Genomic DNA, 20,368 nt, shown 5'->3' on the forward strand with positions numbered 1-20,368 from the left:
CTATTTGAATCCCACCGTTGTACGTATTACAAATGAATAGAATTCGAAAGAATTTAGAACAAAATAAAAAAAAGGAATGATGAAATAGGAAAACAGTCCAAAAACACCAACAAATATGTTTGCCCCTATTGGGTCTGTATCATCTTATATCATCTGTTATTGGCTTCTTTCACTTCAAATCAACCCTGGATTGGACTTGCAGAATCCTGTGCTTTTCCTCGTCACTCTTTATCATTATTCTGACTCTCTATTTCTCATCTTTACATGCTATGTCTCTTGTTCTACTAATTTGGTGGGATTTTCAGGTTTCATCAGGAAGTAAAATTTTTGATTGATCAGTCAGAATCTTCCTTTTACCAATTGCATTGCTGCATTATGTTTTTTTTTCTCCCCAAAAAGTTGTTGGTGTTTCTACGACACACGATTGCTCTAGGCACGCACGTGTGACAAATGTAGAGATATCAGGAGAGTTCACAAGTCAATTCTGTTGTGCAAAAAAGAAAAGTAAAATGGTGGTCCATGTTAGCGCATGATTACCACGAACCAGGGACGACAACATTCAACGCGCACATACAACAGAGGGCAAAGCAATGAAAGGGTGGATATGTTTGGAATGCATTCTAATAGGAATCGTCTAACAACTCTTTTTCATCTCTCTTGACACACCAACTAATATCGTACATTTCAGTATATAGTAGCAAAGGAGTATACACCCACACAGAAGAGCAAAACAAAGAAACTAATATAGCTGTAGAATAATAGATTGAAGCATTTTCCGTTTGCCGCGAGCTTGGGAATACTACACTTACAACCAGCAGCGCGTACAGGGTGAGGAAAACCACAATTCAATTGAATTTGAGTAGCTTAGCATCGACGTAGCCCTAACAACAGCACATACCGAACGAATCGAACACAACCACACACATAATAGTAGCGAGTTCTTCAAGTAAACGTAAGCATTGGGCATGAAGATGCAAGTTGGTGGTACACTCATCGAACACACGGTTAAAGTGTAGATTAGCAAACAAAATATTTAATTAAACAAATAAGCAGCACCGACAAGTCCTGTACCCTATGGACTGCGCAGAATAACTTACCAAAAAGGAGGAAAAGCGATCGCGGATCTCGATTTCACACGTGTGTAATATGATCAGAGCGGGGAACTCAAGAGCGAGAGACAGATAGATAGAGAAAGTGAGAGAGAGAAAGAAAGAGTAGCATAAAAAAGTGATTCAGGAAGTGAAAGAGGGCAGTGAACGATGAAATGAGGGTGGAAAGTTGCAAATTCACAATAAACACACACACACACACACGCACAGAAACAATTGTGGATACGATCTTAAGGGCGCATCAACGAATGTGAATATCATAACAAAAACAAACTAATACACGCTTGTCAACTGGTCAACGTGCGCCTCAATAGAGAAAACAATACTTGAAAACATGGCAAATAAACTGGACAAATCGAACATCAACTTTTTTTTTGAGTGGAGCTTTTTCTCTCAATGAAGTGAAACACGAAAGGAAAGAAACATATGCTGACTGAACACTCCCGTGATAAGGTGTCCCAGGATCATGGTTCGGAGAAGGAAATGTCTCCCAACAGGATGCGCGACTACACAAGGGTAATTAGTGTAGATTTATTAGTGTAGAATTTGAATATGAATTGACGTTTTTGACAGCACGTCATTTTTAACCAGCTCAGTAGTTGGCTCTGAGCCGTCAATAAACACAGACCAAACAAAAACAAATCCTGCAAATCAGGTGTTAAGTACGTAATTTATTTTAAATATACATTCATCAACCAAATCCAGCGCTTCGAATCGTGGAACATTTGCGTTGCTGGGAATCGTCCCACCGAAACACATTTTAACACTACACTACTGTTATGGCGGCAGAGAGACACAGCAAACAGCACTGTGCAGCTTGACGTAGTTCAACGACAAAAGCAACTCTTCAACTCAGAAGTTGGAGCATCCGCCTGAGAGATGAGATCCCGCCGTACCGCAGCCCTGGCAATCGCTCCGTTTCGACGTTATGTAGATCCGCGCGTCATCCCTTCCGTGGAGAGAAGATTTTGTACCAATTCGCGTCACAACACGCTGACGACCGAAGATAGGCGCGCAGGACCTTCAATGGCGTGCAGTCGTCCTATTGACCGGTGGTGTGGCATCCTCGCGGGACTGCCGTATCGACGTAATATCACAGATGTTGTAAGCCAGTTTGGGACTAGTTCGAGCGACGGAGCGCCGCTGCCCTCCGATAGCGCGAACGAACCCTTGGTGGCGATGGTGGTTGTGTACCGTGGTGGGTAGGTGAGTGACAGCTGCCGTTCGCCATCTGTAGAAGTAAATCGTTTAAATATTAGCAAGCAGATTGAAAATGCATATGGCTTATCATTGAGAACAAACACTAGGGGGTTAATGGCGTACTGAGTGCTCTTCCCTTTTTGGCTGTACAGCAACGGGATAAGGGCAGGAGGAAGACTTCATTAGCCTTTCGTTTATAACAAAGAAAGTTATTTTTTAAGAATTTGTGTTGTATGTATGAGTGTGTGAATGGTGTAGAGGCTCTGTGTAATTTACATCGTGCCACTACACATACTTTAAGGGCCATTTCTCTCGAAACCAGGGATGAGGAACACAAACACTACTCATCTGCGTCAACCACCTACCAAGGCTGTTGTAATCCTTCGCCGACACCGTTAATATTCGATCCGGAAACGTTGCCAGTACCGCTCAAGATGGTGGCCAGTGGCTGTCTGGATGCTGGCGCCGTAGGAATGGATTCAATTGTTTCGGACGAATATCCCACTTGCTGCTGCTGCTGCTGCTGCTGATGCTGAAGAACCGCCAACGAGTCAAAGGTATTGACCGCAGGATGCGAATCAAGTGCATTCTGTAGCTCACAGATGTAATCGATTACGTTCTGGATCACTTCGAGCTTGGTCAGCTTGCGATTTTTCGGCATGAACGGAACGAGCTCGCGCAGTTTCGAGAGGTAAAGTTTGATTTCGTCGTTTTCACCATCACGATGACGCTGTACCCGTCCAGTCGCGACTGCCGGCAGCGAAGCACTCCCATTCTTTGCACACATCGTAGTGATGGCTTTCATATTTGTGAATTAACACTGCACTAGACTCCGAGACTTTCCGAATTTTCAAACTTCCGCAAGTTCCGTTGTCTAAAACACACACACCCACACACACACACACACAAACACCTGGGGGATTGTACGAGTTTTGGTGCACGTTTGCTTTTGTTCACACACTGAGATTAAGTAAATGCCGTGACCACCCCACTATTGATCATTCGAAACACTTTTGCACACCTTCAAAATGACGTGAGCGCCACTGCTGCTGTCTTACACCCCGTAAGATGGCTGCGCCCTCGGTTAAAAATCGATTCGAACAACGACGTACACGGACGACGGACGTGGAGACGACGACGACAGTTCGCGTGTACGTTCCGGAGAAGAGATCAGAGAAGACACAACTGTAAAAACGGCTCTGACTCGCGCGAGACCTGCTCGGGAGAACTGCATCTATACGCATGTTGGTTGAACGTCTGGGAAAGAGGCCTCGCAGTTGTGCGCCTGTATCGCTCTACCCAACGGAGCATGATATTGTGTCGTTTCTGTCTGCCGCATGTACGTCCAGGCAGACGGCAGGCAGGGGCATTGCTGGCATTCGGCTATGCTCTTGTGCAGCTGTCCGTGTGTGCGTGTAAGCAGCAGCGAAAATGCCATGGAAGCATTTATGCTGCTGGTAACAATTGTGCTTCACACAACGGAAGGCTATAATAATGGAAAGAGAAGAAGGAAAAAAAAACAGAACGAGCAGAGGCCTTAAGTGTGTCTTCCCATGACCACCACAATGGGGGTAACAATTTTCTGTTTGTTTCTAATTTTGTTTTAAATCATAAAATTGAAAGCAGTACTGTCTTTGGGTTTCTTAAATACTTTGCAACAGCTAGACCTAACCTAAGTAAAAGGTGAAATGCTATTACGAGGTCACAAAGTGTCGAAAGTTGTACGAGATATAATACTTCACGCCTCAGCCCCTCACACCGTTTGTACTGTAACAAGTTGATTTCGTTCACTTTTCGTTACTTCAGCGCACACCCATACCGTGGTTTAAAGGAGGCAACATGGGCATAGGATTTTGCATTTGTTTTATGGTAGCAATCGTTGTTTTCTCTCTTGTATTTTATCACGTTTATTTTTGCTTCATCTCACGAAATGTATTTACGGCAGCATCATCGCTGAAGAATTTCAGTATAGCTGAGCTGTGGGTGGCTTAAGCGTGATGGGAGGGTGAACGAAGGTGTACCTGTGTAAGATGCTTGATGGTTTCGCGCGATGTTTAAATGGGGTAGTTAGCGTGGAACAGCTATACGGGTTCCATGGTGTAACGGTTAGCACTCAGGACTCTGAATCCTGCGATCCGAGTTCAAATCTCGGTGGAACCTAGAGTGAGATATGCCTTTTTTTGTTGTGATTTTTTTTGTAACGAGGGAAGATGCTTATTTTGTACGCCTTTTCTTTAACACTACCATCAGGTTCAAGTTTTGGTGAAAAGTGAAACATTAAACACTAACAAGGTATGTTGTTACACTTGACAAGCCCTTGACAAGCAACGAAATAAGAATGTATCAGAACAGACATTACCGTTTACTGGCTTGGGCGTATCTATGCATTAGAGTGGCATTAGTCATGTTGCCAGGGTATTTGAGGAATTAATAAGGAAAAAGTAATCAACCCGCTAAACATGGGAGACATCAAACTTACGGTTCTGAGCGCAGAAACTATTTTTAATTACCACTTTTCAGTACCTATAATGACAAATAAATATGATTCACCAATCTCTTAATATGATCTCTTAAAACATGATATTGCTTAAAAACAGAAGACAAATACACTTTTATCGTGACCATTAATTCGACGGGAAAAGTTTGTGTGAAGCTTCAATGGTTTCATCCGTACACAGTGTTTTTGTTTCATTGTTTCCTGCTGTGCCATTTCCCGTCGTTCCCAACCGTAGAGGCTCGACACACTCGATTCCCACGTTTCGTTCGAATCCGATGCGAAATTTGTGCAGCTGCAAACGTTCCTGTGGGAATCCTCTGCTGCTCTGAGTTGGGCTCAACGCGGACGGGATATCGGTTGGCCGGGAAAGCAAACTGTGGAAGCGGGCGGAATACAATCTCAAAACGGCATCCTAGCCCGGACGAACCCGAACAACACCCTTGGACCGAACGAAACGTGCATTAGCGTAACTCAATTCCTTGCATGGGCCACGACTTGGGGGCCGCTTCTTCGTGGGTGATTTTGGCCTTTTCATTTTATCTACAGCAACAGCAAGACACGTGTTCATATTTACGCACGTGTGCTGATTATCGATTTCCGTTGGAGGACAATTGTAGCCGCTACGGCATGGAAATCCGTACTGAGGGACAATATCATTAGGTTTTAGTTCGGTTTTGTATTATACTTGGAGAATATATATTCCCCCTTTTTACAACGAGTATGTACTTGTCTAGTGGAATAAGGTACCAAGAAGGAAGGTTCAGAGCAGGAAATACCTCCCAACCGGTGTGAATTGTATGTTACACAGCTTTATGCATTAATTTTGACCAATACACACAGCTAGCACACACATTAGGCAGTGGTGATTGAATACGGTCGCTCGTTATTTACTGCCCACATCCTCTGCATACTGCCTAATCATTAAGCAAATGAACTTGCGAGCGTGTTTTGTTTATTCTTCGAACCTCACGGGCACGGCAAACACCTCGCAGGAATGCAGCGTTCTTGGCACGGGATGAGAACGCACAAGAACTCGCCCAGAAAGTGGTCAAACAGGTTTTGGATGCACGAAACGGGATGATCCCAACACCATCACCGCACCACCACTTGGGAAGAGATATCACCGTCAATCTGGCGTCCGTGGTGGTTGCTTCTTTTTGCCCGCGCAGGTTGGGATTTACGGCTCGTCGTCGAATGTGTGGGGTCTTGCGGACCAGCGAACTAACCCACCACAGTCACACCGTACATAGACGAACTAGTGGAAGCCATACCACAGCGAAGCCATTGTAAGCACTCTCGGGAACTCGGCGTGACCTTTGGTAACCATGAAATTGGCCGCTAGTTTTGTGCCGCTGACACTACTGCTCTTGGGCGCAACGACTGTACCAGCCAGCGGACCGGACCTGAGCTTTGGCGATGCAGACTTTTCGGTGCAGTACTTCAAGCAGTCGTACAACGCGTCCGGCAACTTGATCGTGTCGCCGGTTGCTGTACGGCTTGCGTTCTCCGCATTGTATCAGGTGACAGACAATAGGACGCGGGAAACCGTACAGCGTGCCTTCTATCTACCGCTAGACACTAGCGACGCCCGTTCAAACGCAGAGCAACTGGTGAACGATCTGGAACAGAGCCCGTTCCTGAACGTGTCTTTCGCCGTACTTCAAACCGAAGGGCAGCTGTCTCGCGAGCTCCAGAATGCGATAAAATCCATCTTTCACGTGGAATCTCGTACGGTGGCTTTCAGCAATCGGCGCTCGGTCGTTGAGGACGTTAACAAATGGGCATCAGACGTCACAAATGGCCGCATCCTTAACTATCTGGCCGAGTCGGATGTGGACGTCAATGTGGAGATGATGCTGCTGAGCGCGATGCATATGCATGCAAACTGGGCCCAAAAGTTCGATATGGAACGAACCGCTGAAGAAACGTTCCAGTTCCGCAATGGACCCAGATCGGTGGAAATGATGAGTGTTTCGCTGGAGTTGTTGTACTACGCGCAGCATTCGTTCCACGCCGTACAGCTACCGTACAGCGAGGAGAGTGATCTTACTATGTGGATCCTCATGCCCCATCGTAACGGTACGTTCGATGAGCTGATGGAACTGCTCACTGTCGAATTGTTGGACGAGCTGGAAACGTCCGCCATGCCCAAGATGGTGGATCTATGGCTGCCCAAGTTCTCCATCAGCGACAGTCATGATGCGCGCGACGTGCTCAAGCGCATGGGCCATGGGACGCTGTTCGATGTGGAAGGATTTGCCGTGTACCAGAACCACCAATCGATGTTGGGTACGATGAAGCAGAGCACCTTCATACAGGTCGATGAATGGGGAACGGAAGCGGCAGCCGTCACGTGTAAGTGTTCATCGCGCTTCGGTTACGAGGGAACCGTTTTAGAAATATTAACAAAGCATTTTTCCTCCATCATCAGCAATCGGGACGAAATTCCGCATCCGAAACACCCAGTTCCGGGCTGACAAACCGTTCATTTTCATCATTAAAAAGTTGTCGATCGACACAATACTTTTTGTGGGGCATTACTCCAACCATGACTAGCGAAGGAGATGCGGGAATAAAGGCGGTAGTTAGTTCTCTTCTAACACTGGGTAAGTAATTTTTGTTCTTATAATAAACGAAATATGTGTCATTGTCTATGTGTTGTCCATATATATTCAATCTTATAATACATGATGATCTGGCCTGTGATCGCTGCTAAAACCAACGCCTGCTAGTGGATCTTATTCTATGCTATTTTATGTCTCTATTGGCTTGGGAAGAAACTTATGACAGCAGGTGTCCTGTTGCTCAGATGTCCCTTATTAGTTGGGAATTAAAATGAAATCGTACAACAAACCTACAAGAAGCATCTACGCACGTGAATTGAGAAGTCTTTTCACCCCAGGGAAACCCAAAACAACAACAAAAAAACGGAAAAACAGATGCTAATTGCGTTTGCGCATCGAACAACTGCAACTAGCGCACATGCTCTGCAATAGCTATTGCGGCTACATCACCGTGTTCCAAGTTCCGACCCCCTGGAAATCTATCACTGCCGTGTAGATTATTATTAGGCCAGGATGCATGCATATGGCCCTTTCCAGGGAGAGTAGCGAGTGGCATGCACAGACATGCCGTTGTTGACTCTGGACTAGGCAGATGATCCGCGCATCTTGCATTGCTCATCAGCCTTAATGGCGCTCATTGACTTTTCCACCAGTCAAACCAGCGAGAGCCTAAGCGGACACGCTTCGAAAACCCCGTACTCGGGGAGTGATATTTTTATCCAAAGCATCTAACGGGCGGTGTACACAAAAAAAAGGTGCCGTGCCACTGTCGCACAACAGCACAGGCCCAATTGCCAATCGGTTTGAACCCTCGCGGTGAGCCCTACCGCCACATCCTAGCCAGCTGGCAAATGCATGAGCCACCACTGCTGCACAGGCCGGCTGCAGTTAAACTGGCAAAGGTAGCACGGTTAGAGGGGTGTGGATGCGTTTTATAAGGACACAATCGAGTGAGAGCGGTCGTGCGTTCTCACGAGACCGCACTGTGTCAGCTGTTCCGGTGGCAGTGTACGCAAGGACGCGCGCACATTCGTTAACCGCGCGTCGCAGCTGATGACGGGAAAATGCCGAACGCGCTCCTTCCTGATCCTAGCGCAGGACGACCACGCGGCTGCTGCTTGCCTGCGATTAGATATCTTGCACCGGTTCCCTCTCTTTTTTCGATTTTTGAGCAACGTTGGTTTTGATTTGCTACTATCGGCCAAACCGGAACAAGCAATGCCACGGCGAACTTAAAACACATGCCACCGATGTGTCCCCCTTGTACGGACGGATTGCCAATCCTGACAGCGCACACATGGCCAGCATCTGCCACTGCCAAATGTTCGTTGGAAATAGTTTGCTTACCAAATTGCTCTAGCAGCAGTCTCTTTCAAGGCACCGGAGAACACTGGAGGGTGGTTCGACGCCAGCATTGGACATTCATTTTCATTTCTCAATTAATGCTAGTGGGATGCATTAAATGCTTGGCTCTTGATGGATAAATGTGACGATGGAACTTAACACTCCTGGAAGCTCTGGTTCGAATTTGAGCACTGCAAGGTGTGCCTTTTCTTTCACTTGAACCTCGAATTCCTCGTGGGAATCGACGGGTTTTAATGGGGGTTACTTAATTTCCATTTTTCTTCCTGTGTAACTCATTTTGTTCAATGAACTAGGGGGAAGAAACATTTTGCTTTGCAGCTAAACTTGAAGACGCATATTATTATTGAAAGAGGAAGGGGTCGCCACTGGTTCTAGATGCCTTTTGCCGGTTAAACAAAAATTTGCATTTACGCACCTTACGGCAAGGTGCGCGTTTTGGTAGACTGCCGCCCCTTACAAAAAAAACTGTTAGTAAACCTTGTTTAACATAAACCGTTGACTAACCGTGTGTGTCTGTGTGTGTGTGTGTGTTTGTGCCACAAATAATATCTCGACACCTGACCCGTTTGTTTTCAAGGAAACAGGAACCCCACGAAAAAAAGGTCGCACTTAAAATATTCTTCAGCTTTTTTCATCCCACGGTTCAGAACTGTTCGTCGGGATCAATGTATTTCGAATAGTTGCCTAACTGTAACACATTTCCGTCCAATGTACGGCGTACCAGAAACGCGAAGGGACGATTGGCATGGAAACTACACTCAGTAGGCGTTTCGGATCCGAGTACGGGTAATTCGCCACCAGTTTCGTTCGTTGCTATGTAGCAGTGCTGGAAGAAACCGTTAAGACGCGTTCGGCCTGTGTCGCGAAAAACGCGCAAATCATCTATTTCGAACACTCCCCCATAGCCCAGCTTGCCCAGGACCGTCTTGGGGTCAGTTTTCTCCCTTACGAAAAACTTTGGCAGCTTCAAATCCGTCCAGGTGTGCTGCAGACGTTCGTCGATTTGTGTTAGATGCACCTGTGTGATACCAGTCACAGTCTTGAGCAGTTCCGTACCTTCGTATGGGAGGAGTACGAGCATCGAGAGTCCGCTGGCCGCATTGAACGGAACTTCCACGACCGTGCACATGAGCTCGTTGTGCTGACAGCGGCGTACGAAAGCTTTCGCGTGCATCATTGGCACACGCTGTGTAGGAGCATTCACAAACTGAAAAACCTCCATTACGGTGTCCGTGGCATTGAAACGAAGGGCAAGCGGTGTCAAGACGGATACGCCACTGAACAGCATCAGCTTGAAGCATGGCGGCAGCGAAAAGACATCACCCTCACCGATAAAATCCTCTATTTCGGTTTGAGCACGCTGATAGAACGAGTTGACGGCCAGCGCAGACGGAATGTCGTCCGTAAGATCGACCGGCTCGACCGTTGTCTGGAAGGTTTCCATAAACAAGCGCTTGAACTCATCGCCGAGCGGAAGTGTCTCCTCGACCAGCACGAACGAGAGTGCTTTCAGGTGTTGTCCGTCGTGCAGCTGTGTGGCTAACCGTGCCTGCTGCTCAACGACCGCCTGTATCTCTTGGGGCAATCCAAACGCGACCTGAAAATCTTCCTGCACGGCAGCACCGGCCAGCGGATAGAACATGGAGAGCGACAGCCGCACGTGGTACGGCGAGACGACACTGTTGCACTTCTCATCGTAACAGGCCTGCAAACATGATCGAAAAAAACGAGAGCAAAACACATTGAAAGCGAGAGAGAGCATAACGCCGGACGCGATGATGTCACGCACCTTAAAGTATTCGAGCGAAAATTTGTTGTTGGCCGCAACAATCGCATCCTCCGTCGTTGGATCTGCGAAGGTTACAAATCACAACGGTTTACAACGGTGGTTACAAGCCGACCATGAAATGAACTCCTGAACATCTAAGCAAAACACCTACCAGGGGGTTGATCGATCGCCACAAAGGACACCAAAAGACCGGAGAACACCATAATAATATCTCGCGATGGTCCACCGAAAGTCGCACCGAGGTTGGTTCTCTTCGTTTCGACAGTTTGTTGCAAACAATGTGTTGCTCATGGCAAAAACGCCGGTAAACGCACGCGATTCGCTCAACCATTGAGAACCGAATTCTCCGCTCTCGAAATGCACGCCAAACAAGCTTTGTGGGAGGGAACGGTTTACAGGCATGGCGTCTATCGAGATTCGGATGTTTTAGCATGCTAGACGGGAAGTCAGAAAAAAAAAACGATTCTCGCGCGCCATCACTTTTTTCCATCTGGTTTTTTTCTCTTATTCGGTCAAATTCAAATGCGAGACAGCTCACACCTCCACTAGATCGTGTGGCCTATAAAGGTGGCCTATGAAAAGAAGCTGTTTGGTTGATTTCTTTAAGAGCGCAAACAGAAACGATCGACCGACGTAGAATTGGTACGAGGTCGTTGGAGCGCTCCGTTTACTGAAGCTGTGCACCGTCGCGACACCACCGGCCTCGGCTGACTGCTCATGAACGGAAATAGCCGCCCGATGCATCACCCCATCGAGTGCGGAATCGTGATCGTCGAAGAAGCGTAACTCCCGCATCCGAAACAGCGCGTCCAGCCCGACCGTATTCCTCAGGAACTCGGTCGCATTAAACTCTGTCTTGATCGAGAACACGGGCACCACAATGCTGGCTCGCTTCATACTAAAGTGCGCGTAGATCGCGTCAAAATGTTCCGGCTCCAGCGCTTTCACGATGCGCTCCAGCTCGGCATCCCGGTCGGGCAGCATTATCCACAGCACCGAATCACTACGCGTATGGAACGGCAACTCCAGCACCTCAATCTCTAGCTCTGGGATACGGGCGAAGCGGAAATCGCCCTCCTTGAACATTGTGGTCGTCTGGTAGAGCTTCTCAATCCATCCGGTTCGAAAGTCTCGCGCGATCGTGTCCCTCGCATCGAACCCGCTCGCAAACGGTGGCCGAAACGATCCGGTGCTTAGCTGGATTAGCTGCAAATGTCGCGGCACATCACCAAGGAACAGCGTGTCCCGGATGAGCCCGTTCGTGCGCATACTGAGAAAGTGGTTCGCTCTCCGCACGACGCCTTCACGCTGGGCAAAGTCAAAGTACATGAGCACCGTGTCGAGATCCTCGTGCATGATGGTGCGCATCCTGGCGTCCACCTCGCGGAATCCATTCACAATTATGCGGTTCTTCAAGCGGAAGCCCTCCGAACCGCCAACATCGCTCAGCGTGTAGTGCAACAGTTTCTGTTTGATGATAAACTCAGTGAAATTGGACGACAAACCGAACACTTCGCGCAGCCGATCGCGCGTTGTCCCGGTTGCGATGGAGTACAGCATGGCGATGCTGTTCTGCAACGTGAATGGAGCAACGACCACATTCTGCTCTGCCCGGAACGCTGCCTTGTACAGACTGAGGCTAAAGTTGGTGCTGCTGTACGGGAACCGTATCTGCGTCGTGCCACGCACACCGGAACCGGACTCGGCCCACCACAGGAATAGCACAACCGGCCACCACATTTCTCGTCACTCGTTCGCACACTCACGACGGGCTATACTGCACAGCCCCGTACCGGATTTCGACTGCAGTTCCGTTCCAATACGATCTGCTGCGTCCCGCATGCAGGGGTGAAAGTTTTAAAAATAATATACACCTTAAAATAGAAACAATTTGACACAATTGATCGGACGCAGCAGGCGTTGTTGGTGATGGTGAGCAGGCCTAAACGCGCGTATGATTATGAGATGACGATGGGTACAACCAGGACGACGACGACGACGACCACGCCAATGATGACGATTTGCCCCCCTGCCGTAGATTTTATGTTTATGTTTATGTAGAGATACTGATATGCTGAGAGCAGTGATTGTCCAGGCTAAAGTCTCTACAGAGTCGTTCGCGCAGGGCGATCGAGTAAGTAGATGGAATGTGGTGTATTTTAGTGCGAAGTTATTTGATTACTGGTCATACTCACTCTACCGTTGATAAGGGTGGTACTGGCAATGACACCGGCGTACTGATGCTGTAGGACCTAAACCCCTGCTGTGAGCTAAGCAGATTTTTATGATTGTAATCGTTCACACAACTTCAAGATTATTAAACAAATGGGAATCGATCAGTAAAATGGTAATTTACACCTTTTCTTATCAGAAGATGCATGATCACACTGCGGTCTGCTTGGGTAAATGCTTGGGAGATCTGCTCGCTCGAACTAGCACAGTAGCTTATCTGATCTTCAGTCGGTCTATGGACAACAGAAAGCATGGATCGCATCTGAAATATTCGTCCTTTCTTGTGTGTGATATGTCTTGAAGAGGACGGCACAGCTTCCGCCCAGCGACTACGAGTTCAAAAAGACCAACGCAGCAGGAATCTGTACACATTCTTGGTAGCGAACATAACGTACCCCGAGCATCTTCGAGTGGGTCGCCTCCTCAGCAGCTACTTCTGAATGATTATCTACTGACATGGACGAGCTCTTTCTCAGCGGTTGGGTGGTTGTTTTGACCCCCGGGGCGCAAGGTGTAGCACAATAAACTCACCAGGGTCTCAATTTTCCTTATCACCATTATACTGCTGCAATTTACGACTGTAAAGTTCTGTCCGACCATGGCCTCCATTCGATGTTTTCAAAAGAGCGGTAAAGAGAGATCGATATAGGATGCTGTAAAAAGCTAGGTTGACTATTACGGACGATCATTGAGAGTTTGAAGTTCGTGTGTGGTATTTATAGTGCGTGCTGAAAATTATCTGATATTAAACTACTATCTGTTTACTAGAGGTTTGACAAAATTGTCGTTAGTTAGGCGTCATAGTTCATATTTTTAATTAAGTTAATCCAAACATATAATAAGTGATTGGGATTCATCAGGACCGGATATCGAATCCCGTCCAGGTCGTCTCCCTATAAGCAGAACTAAATATTCAACTTCTTGCAAAATGTAGTTAAGGATGCCATAAATAGCAGGCCAAGACGTCTTGAAGGCCTTCTAATAATTTATCGTACACTCTCCAAATTATCAGCAATTAAGAAATAACGTTTAAAACATCCCTCTTTTCTGTACAACACAACTTCTCGTACCTGTGTTCCAACAGGTTGACCTTTCATAACGTGTTCCATGATTGAATTGCTGCAAGGTTCGATTGAGTTTCTTTGCCTCCTAGAAGGCCTTTTTGTGGGATGTGCTACTCAACCTGTTTCATTATCCTTTTCCTATCTTTACCGGTCTGCTAACAGAAGGGAACCTTTACGATCCTCAGCGCAAACTTATGCAAAAAACCTTTCCACAATCGTCACGTACACAAACACACAGACATCGCTCAAACCAGTCCCGATCACAAGTACCTGTTTTCTTTCTCGTCAACGGAAGGCGCTTCCTTTTTCTCAGTCAATGTTGTGCAGCATCTCTCGGGCCAGAGATTTTTAAAAAGACGATGCAATCGTGGGAACAAGTCCATCGTAAAAGTAACCTTTTTATGGTTTTAGATACCGAGTGTCCGGTACACTGCCTACGGGAAAAAAGGACGCGGGAAAGAACAGAAACCCACCAACCGACGACGATCACCCTGAATCGATCGATGTTTGGGTCCGTAGCGCAAGGCAGAGGCATTTCAGAGGGTGTATGCGGGGGTTTGTTCGTTTCACCCGTTTCAAACCACCGCCATCATGGCTATGACCTTGTATGACCGGAATCCTGTTCTGCCCCTTTTCAATCACTTCACCCGACGCTGAAAAGACTGAAGGCTTTTCAGCGGTGGTGGTCGGTGATTTCGGGCAATCGGCCTTCTTTCCGTTCTCTGCTTCGCTCATTCCTACGCTCCGACCTTCGTCTTCCCATGGCACCGTGTAGATAGATGGTAACTTTCTTATGTGTTTAACATCTTTCGTGACTTAACACTTGCTTGTTCTTCGCTGCACCTCAACAACGACGAGGACGCACACGTGCAGACCATAAAACCTACTGGCCATACCGATGTGTGCCCATTAAAGAGTATGTGCCTCATTGAGTGATCTTCTTGATCTTTGCTTTGCGATGCGCTTTATCGTTTCATGCTTTTTCCTCCCGACTGTAAGCTTGAGATTCTTTTCTTGTCACTGAGGGTTAGGGCATGAAGAAAGTTTTCGGTCTGTTACGGCTTTCTGTATGTGCGTGAAATTCTCAGGTGCGCATAACTCTTGATGATGGTTAACGGTTATGCGTTGCTACTCTCTCTTTCTCTCTCTCTCTCCTTCTTTCTTATTTGTTTTGATTACAAGCGCTGTAACGTGTCATAAGGTTTCCTTTTTGCTTGGGCAATACTTTTTACCACAGAGAATACGATTCACGAAAACGTACATCCTGTGTATTTGGCTCGGAAAAGGAAGGTTTACCTTTCCCCTCGTCCCCTCGTGCGTGTTTATTCGTCAGTTTTTTTCGAAACATTTTATGGCTTCTTCTCAGCCAGGTAGAGGTTAAACATTTCAAAAATTCCACGTAACACATTAGACGTATTGCAAATCAAATAAATGAATGATATGGAATTCGTTGTTCACGTTTATGTTACACTTACCCCTGTTCCCAGTCTGATGAGTTTCGCCAAAGGAAACCAAACCAAAACGGGACATGTAGAGACTAATTTTCTTCCCGCTTTAATTAAAGATCCCTTGCAAAATTAGAGAACCCATTCTTCAGTACTCAGTACTCAAGAAGGACAACATTGACTCCTTCGAATGTCATCTAAACCCATTATAGTAGTCATTAAGTCCCTTTTATGTGTATGCACTGCCGTTTCCTGTTCTTTATTCTTCTCTTTTTCTTAAGTTTGGTGGGTGTCCATAAAATGAATTCACAATAAACTGCTACTTAGATGTAAATGGAATAACAAACAAAAAAATGGGGCGCAATTATAAACGAGCGATTGAATCTTACACTTGATTAAGTGAACCCTTAGCGATTCACTCTTAGAAAAAGAAGAGAAAAAATATAGATTCCATGATAGAGACCAGAAAAGGGAGAGGAAAAGAAAGGGCCATATATAGAAGAGGACGAGAGGGGAAATTGTATCATTTACCGATAGGAATATTCTACATTAGATCTCGCACGCCCGCACGCACTGACGTCGGCGGCAGCCTAAGCAAGTGACTGACTAACTGGACTGGACTGCGCTCGCAAAGCCGTTCCGGCACGAGACAGCGAGACACGGTAGCGTGATTTCTGTATGTGTGACCATCTCACATAGGCGACATCATCGTCTCAGTGTTTGTAGCCTAATAGCTATCACTATCGTAGAAATTGTTTGCTATTATGTCGAGCGACTCATTTCGCATACTGACGGCCGCGGTTGAATCATCACTAGATATCTGCTCGATGCCGAGCGAATAGTCCGGATCGATGCTGCTACTGCCCGCCTCCGGATCAAGACTGCCCACACTGCCGACTTTATCATCCACTCCGTCCCCATCGGCGTCGTGCACAGTAGTGCCGCCACCGCTACCAGCCGCACCCGCACCAGAATCACCCGCCCTACTCGATTCACCGCCTCCTCCTCCCACCAGTCCACCGTCTCCTTCCATCCCACCATCACCGTCCTGCGTCCGTATGATGGAATCGAAATTGTCCTTTATCTGATTGTTTGCGCCCTTCGATCCGAGGTCAGTGGCCCAGCTCAGATGCATCAGTGCCAGATCGACGTTACCCAACTTTTTGTGAATCTTTCCCATGAGATAGTATACCATCGCTTCCTTTGGCACGATTTGCTTCAGCTCGTCCAGCTCTTTGAGAGCCTCGTGATAGCGCCCCATCATGAAGAACATCGAGCCACGCTGGAACTTGCACTGAGGGTTCCGTGGATCGAGCGCGATCGCAGCGTTCAGCGTTCGTATGGCTTGATCGGTTTTCCTGAGAAAGAATTGCATCACGGCTATGTGCACCATGATGACGGAGTTGCGCGGATGGATCTGCAACGCTCTCCGGTAGTGTAGTTCAGCTAGCTCGTGCCGCTCCTGTTTGCAAAATACCGTACCGATACCGAACCAGGCATTGTAGTGTCGCGGATCGTGCAGCACAGCTAACCGGTACATTGAAAGTGCCTTTTCGAGCTCTTCCGTCATTACCAGCTCGTGGCCTAACAGCGCGTAACTGTACGCAAAGTCCTCATCGACCTGTATTGCACGGAAGAAGAACTTGATCGCCGTCTCGTGTTCCTTGTGGGCGGAAAAACAGTTGCCAGCCACGCACCAGGTAATGGGGGAGGTTTTGTCCTGGGCCATCAGATCTTGCGCCAGCGACGACAACAACACGTCCTTCTGCAGATGCCACAGATCGGTGCTGTAGATTTCCATATATTGCAGCCGGTACGGTTCGCGCTCGTGTATGTCGTGGAAAAGGTGCACCGCCGACTCGTAGTCACGCATTTCGTGGTGGGCCACCGCTATCATGCTTTTGACCCAACTGCTCTCGTAATGGTGTAGCGGAACGTTCGAAAAATGTTCGATCGCTTTCTCGCATTCGTAGTTTTGTAATCGAAGAAACCCGTGGCCAAGCTCCCTTAGCAGGGTCATCAGCCCGTCCGCACTTTGCTTCTTCAACTGCAGCACCTGCTGTGCCATCTTTTGCGCACTGTTAATGCTATTGTTCAGCATCACCTTCTCGTTCAGTAAGGGTGAGGAACCGTTGTCGTTGACAGTGGAAGTGATGGTTTCGATTTTCTCTTTCACCGGCGCATCCGCGCCCGGCCCACACACGGACGACGATTTCTTTTCTGGTATGTTTTCAAGCAACGTTGTGACACTGTTATTGATTGTCTTTGAGATGCGTTGCTTTGTTCGCCGGGGTGGTGAGCGGGGCGCAACGAATTTGTTGTTCAATTGTGGACTCTTTGCATTCTCCTTGACCGAATTGCTGTTGCTGAAGAGGCGCGAGCTGCGCCGCACATTCTGGCCATGTTGCAAAGCGCCGCCAGTTGTGTTGGGGGTTCGTGGCGTGGTAGTCAGTTGATTTCCGGTTTGACTAAAAACGATCGGTTTAGTGTTGGTGCTTTGTTGCTGGAGCAACTGGATAGCCGCCTGCTGAGGATGGTGCGGCGAGTCGTGCTTGCGGTTAATAATGTTGCCCATAGTGCCGAGGTTGTTATGGTGATGTCGACGCATTTTCTTGTTGCTACTGAGTAGTGCGATCTTGCGATTGGGAGCTACAGCGTGCGAATCTGCTAGCGCGCCTTCGCCGATTATTCCTTGGCTTTGTTGTTGCTGCTGCTGTGGCGTCTGTTGCATACCGGTGGCAAATTGCATAAACTGTGAACCTTGCTGCTGTATCAGTGTCGTCGTACCAGTCTGTCCGACTGGCGTACCCATCGGCACTAGCTGTGGAGAAGGCGTTATCACGAACGCCATCGACTCGTTCGGTGTGTGCACGATCGGTAGCACGCCAAAGCTGGGCGTTGAAGGGCTTATCGTAGATAGATACTTAAACTGCTGCTTACGGAATGGTGTGTTGTTGTGTTCCGTGAATACATTGGCGTTTGGCGTTTGCTCTCCAGCGCTTACATTGGACCCACCTAAGCGTATCGATCCAACAGAACTGTTAAAGTACGAGTAGTTCAGATTTTGCTGCTGCTGCTGCTGAGGAACGTGCCCCAGTCCGGGTGGTGCACCGGGTGGACATTGATTGTTCGGTGTATTAACATTTTGCGTAAAGCATTGGTCAACCGGCGTCGAAGGATTATCGGCAATTTCGCCCACCAGATCCGCCGTGCAATCGTTGACACCCACTGACGAATCCAACGGCGGGTTGCAGTGATAACCCGTCCCACCAAACCACACAATCGAATTGTATTGATGTGCTTGGCTGGTTTGGAAGATATCAGTGCTGCTTAGCTGAAACACACTGTCCGGATCGGGTTTTTCACCCCGGCTGCACAGATCGGCGAACGATTGCCACAGGAACGGGTTCAACTTGATCGCTCGCCTGCTGGCATCGTTCGCCAGCTTGGATCGTTCAGTCTTGAGGCATATTTTTGAAAGCAACTCTAACGCGAAGCAGGCAATATCGCCAAATTCCTTCACGATCTCATCCAAATGCTTTGGTCTGAGATGATCATCGTTGATCAACGCGTGTTCTGCTTCCGAGTATCTACAACACAGTGAGGCAATAAGAAAAAAATCGTTAATACGTGGATGTTTTCTGCAGGGGACGCTACTGTACGATTGGACAACTTACTTTTTTAAATCAAAGGCGCACTTTGAAAGCAGAAAACGACACTGTGTCAAACGAACGCTCTTTTTCGACAGTAGCCAGTGTGCCAGATGCTTTTGTCCTGCACGGTAATAACATGTGGCAAGTAGAAAAACACTCTCTTCCGAATCCACTGAAAAGAGGAAAAAAGTTTAAGGTGAATTAATTACGTTACAAAGGTATTTCTTAAAGTGCTCAAGTAACTCTACTTGCCTTCTGCACAGAGCCGTTCCGCAAGGAATGTAGCATCCTGATAGTGGTAATGGTTTAGGCAGTGCCATATTGCGGCCTGTAACAGCACACAAAACGGTTAATGATCATTGCTTTTAAGCTTCCTCTCCTCAAAAACTTAATCGACTGGAATCTCAACACGATGTGTGTCAATCAATTTGTTTGAGACTGACGACAAGTGTTTTGTGCTGTGCAATTTTTTTCTATTAATAACGAATGATGGATTTTTCACAAAGCTTCGATCTGTTTTGCAACTCTTGAGGAGAGGGAGAACAATGTTTACGCGGAAATGGTAAAATTTGGTTGTACTTACCTGCACTGGTTCTTGAACAATCATCACAAATTACACCTTCCGTCAACTTCTTTGCCCTGGCGTTTCTCCTCGTGCTGCCGGGAATTCAGCTGGATAGTCAAAAGGGTATTGTGTGCGTACGGTGGTTTATCACACGTCCAGCTTCTTTGGTCTCAAGCCTGTCTCATATATTGCCGTAGTAATAGCAGTACCCACTGGTGTACTACGTCTAGCGCGAATTTCGGGACATTGCATCCACCAATGTGTTTGAGTGTATGTGTGTGTGTGTGTGTGTTCTAGGCGATTTCCTCCCGTTACCTTTCCGGATCCTGCGTTGATGTGAGTTCTTTGGGCTTAGAGGCAGATTATGTCGACGTCTTCCCTAGGGTGCAGGGGCAAGCTGTGAAAAACACAAATACGATGTGAAAAATCCAATACGAAGAGTAAAATTGAGAGCGAGAAGCAAACCGTGTTGTTATTTGATCGCGAATCGTTTACAGTGAACTAACATTGTTTCTATGAACAATGTAACAAGATTACAATGTCCATCTGATTGTGCATTTCTTTTTTATTTGTGTATGCGTACTTTTCATCTAACACAAAAAAACCTTAGCTCTTCTTGTTTTTCTCGTATTCCCTGCTGCTTCGTTTACTCACTGGATGTTGCATGTTATTTTTGGTAACTGCGCCTAGCCGTAAGAGACACAAGGGCAGAAACACTGAAACTGCAATGCACTGGTGCCTGCTTTGGATTCTGGTAGTATTTTTATTTACATCGACCCTTGATTTTCTACTAAAAAATAGCAATTTTTCTCTTGTAGGAAGCACAAACTCCCCTCGCTTGCTTATTTGCTATCTGTCAAAACGCAAAACTGACAACTTTCGATG

General features: G+C 47.1%; 5 protein-coding genes and 1 non-coding gene across 6 annotated transcripts; 2 read left to right on the plus strand and 4 right to left on the minus strand.

The window, feature by feature from the left end:
* Positions 1–2,197: 2,197 nt before the first annotated feature.
* On the minus strand, positions 2,198–3,114 carry LOC126563229 (protein extra-macrochaetae). The gene is made up of 2 exons (XM_050219857.1): positions 2,675–3,114; positions 2,198–2,340 (listed from the first exon to the last, which is right to left on the minus strand). Coding segments are annotated over exons 1-2 (441 nt in total). The 3' UTR covers positions 2,198–2,339.
* A 1,283-nt stretch (positions 3,115–4,397) lies between these two features.
* Trnaq-cug (transfer RNA glutamine (anticodon CUG)) lies at positions 4,398–4,469 on the plus strand. Its single transcript has one exon. It is a non-coding gene; the product is annotated as a tRNA-Gln (tRNA).
* A 1,662-nt stretch (positions 4,470–6,131) lies between these two features.
* LOC126562446 (leukocyte elastase inhibitor-like) lies at positions 6,132–7,362 on the plus strand. The gene is made up of 2 exons (XM_050218957.1): positions 6,132–7,161; positions 7,238–7,362. Exons 1-2 carry the CDS (start codon positions 6,132–6,134, stop codon positions 7,360–7,362), a joined length of 1,155 nt encoding a protein of 384 aa, XP_050074914.1.
* Positions 7,363–9,358: 1,996 nt separating this feature from the next.
* Positions 9,359–10,727, minus strand: LOC126561213 (serpin I2-like). The gene is made up of 3 exons (XM_050217161.1): positions 10,676–10,727; positions 10,525–10,586; positions 9,359–10,440 (listed from the first exon to the last, which is right to left on the minus strand). Exons 1-3 carry the CDS (start codon positions 10,725–10,727, stop codon positions 9,379–9,381), a joined length of 1,176 nt encoding a protein of 391 aa, XP_050073118.1. The 3' UTR covers positions 9,359–9,378.
* Positions 10,728–11,058: 331 nt separating this feature from the next.
* Positions 11,059–12,264, minus strand: LOC126562394 (serpin B3-like). The gene has a single exon (XM_050218898.1). The coding sequence runs from the start codon at positions 12,262–12,264 to the stop codon at positions 11,059–11,061; it is 1,206 nt and encodes a 401-aa protein (XP_050074855.1).
* A 3,682-nt stretch (positions 12,265–15,946) lies between these two features.
* On the minus strand, positions 15,947–19,525 carry LOC126563539 (cell division cycle protein 27 homolog). Its single transcript, XM_050220185.1, has 4 exons — positions 19,502–19,525; positions 19,171–19,246; positions 18,943–19,090; positions 15,947–18,855 (listed from the first exon to the last, which is right to left on the minus strand). Exons 1-4 carry the CDS (start codon positions 19,523–19,525, stop codon positions 15,993–15,995), a joined length of 3,111 nt encoding a protein of 1,036 aa, XP_050076142.1. The 3' UTR covers positions 15,947–15,992.
* Positions 19,526–20,368: the final 843 nt, after the last annotated feature.

This window comes from Anopheles maculipalpis, chromosome 3RL (genome assembly GCF_943734695.1).
Source record: "Anopheles maculipalpis chromosome 3RL, idAnoMacuDA_375_x, whole genome shotgun sequence".
NCBI lineage: Eukaryota > Metazoa > Arthropoda > Insecta > Diptera > Culicidae > Anopheles > Anopheles maculipalpis.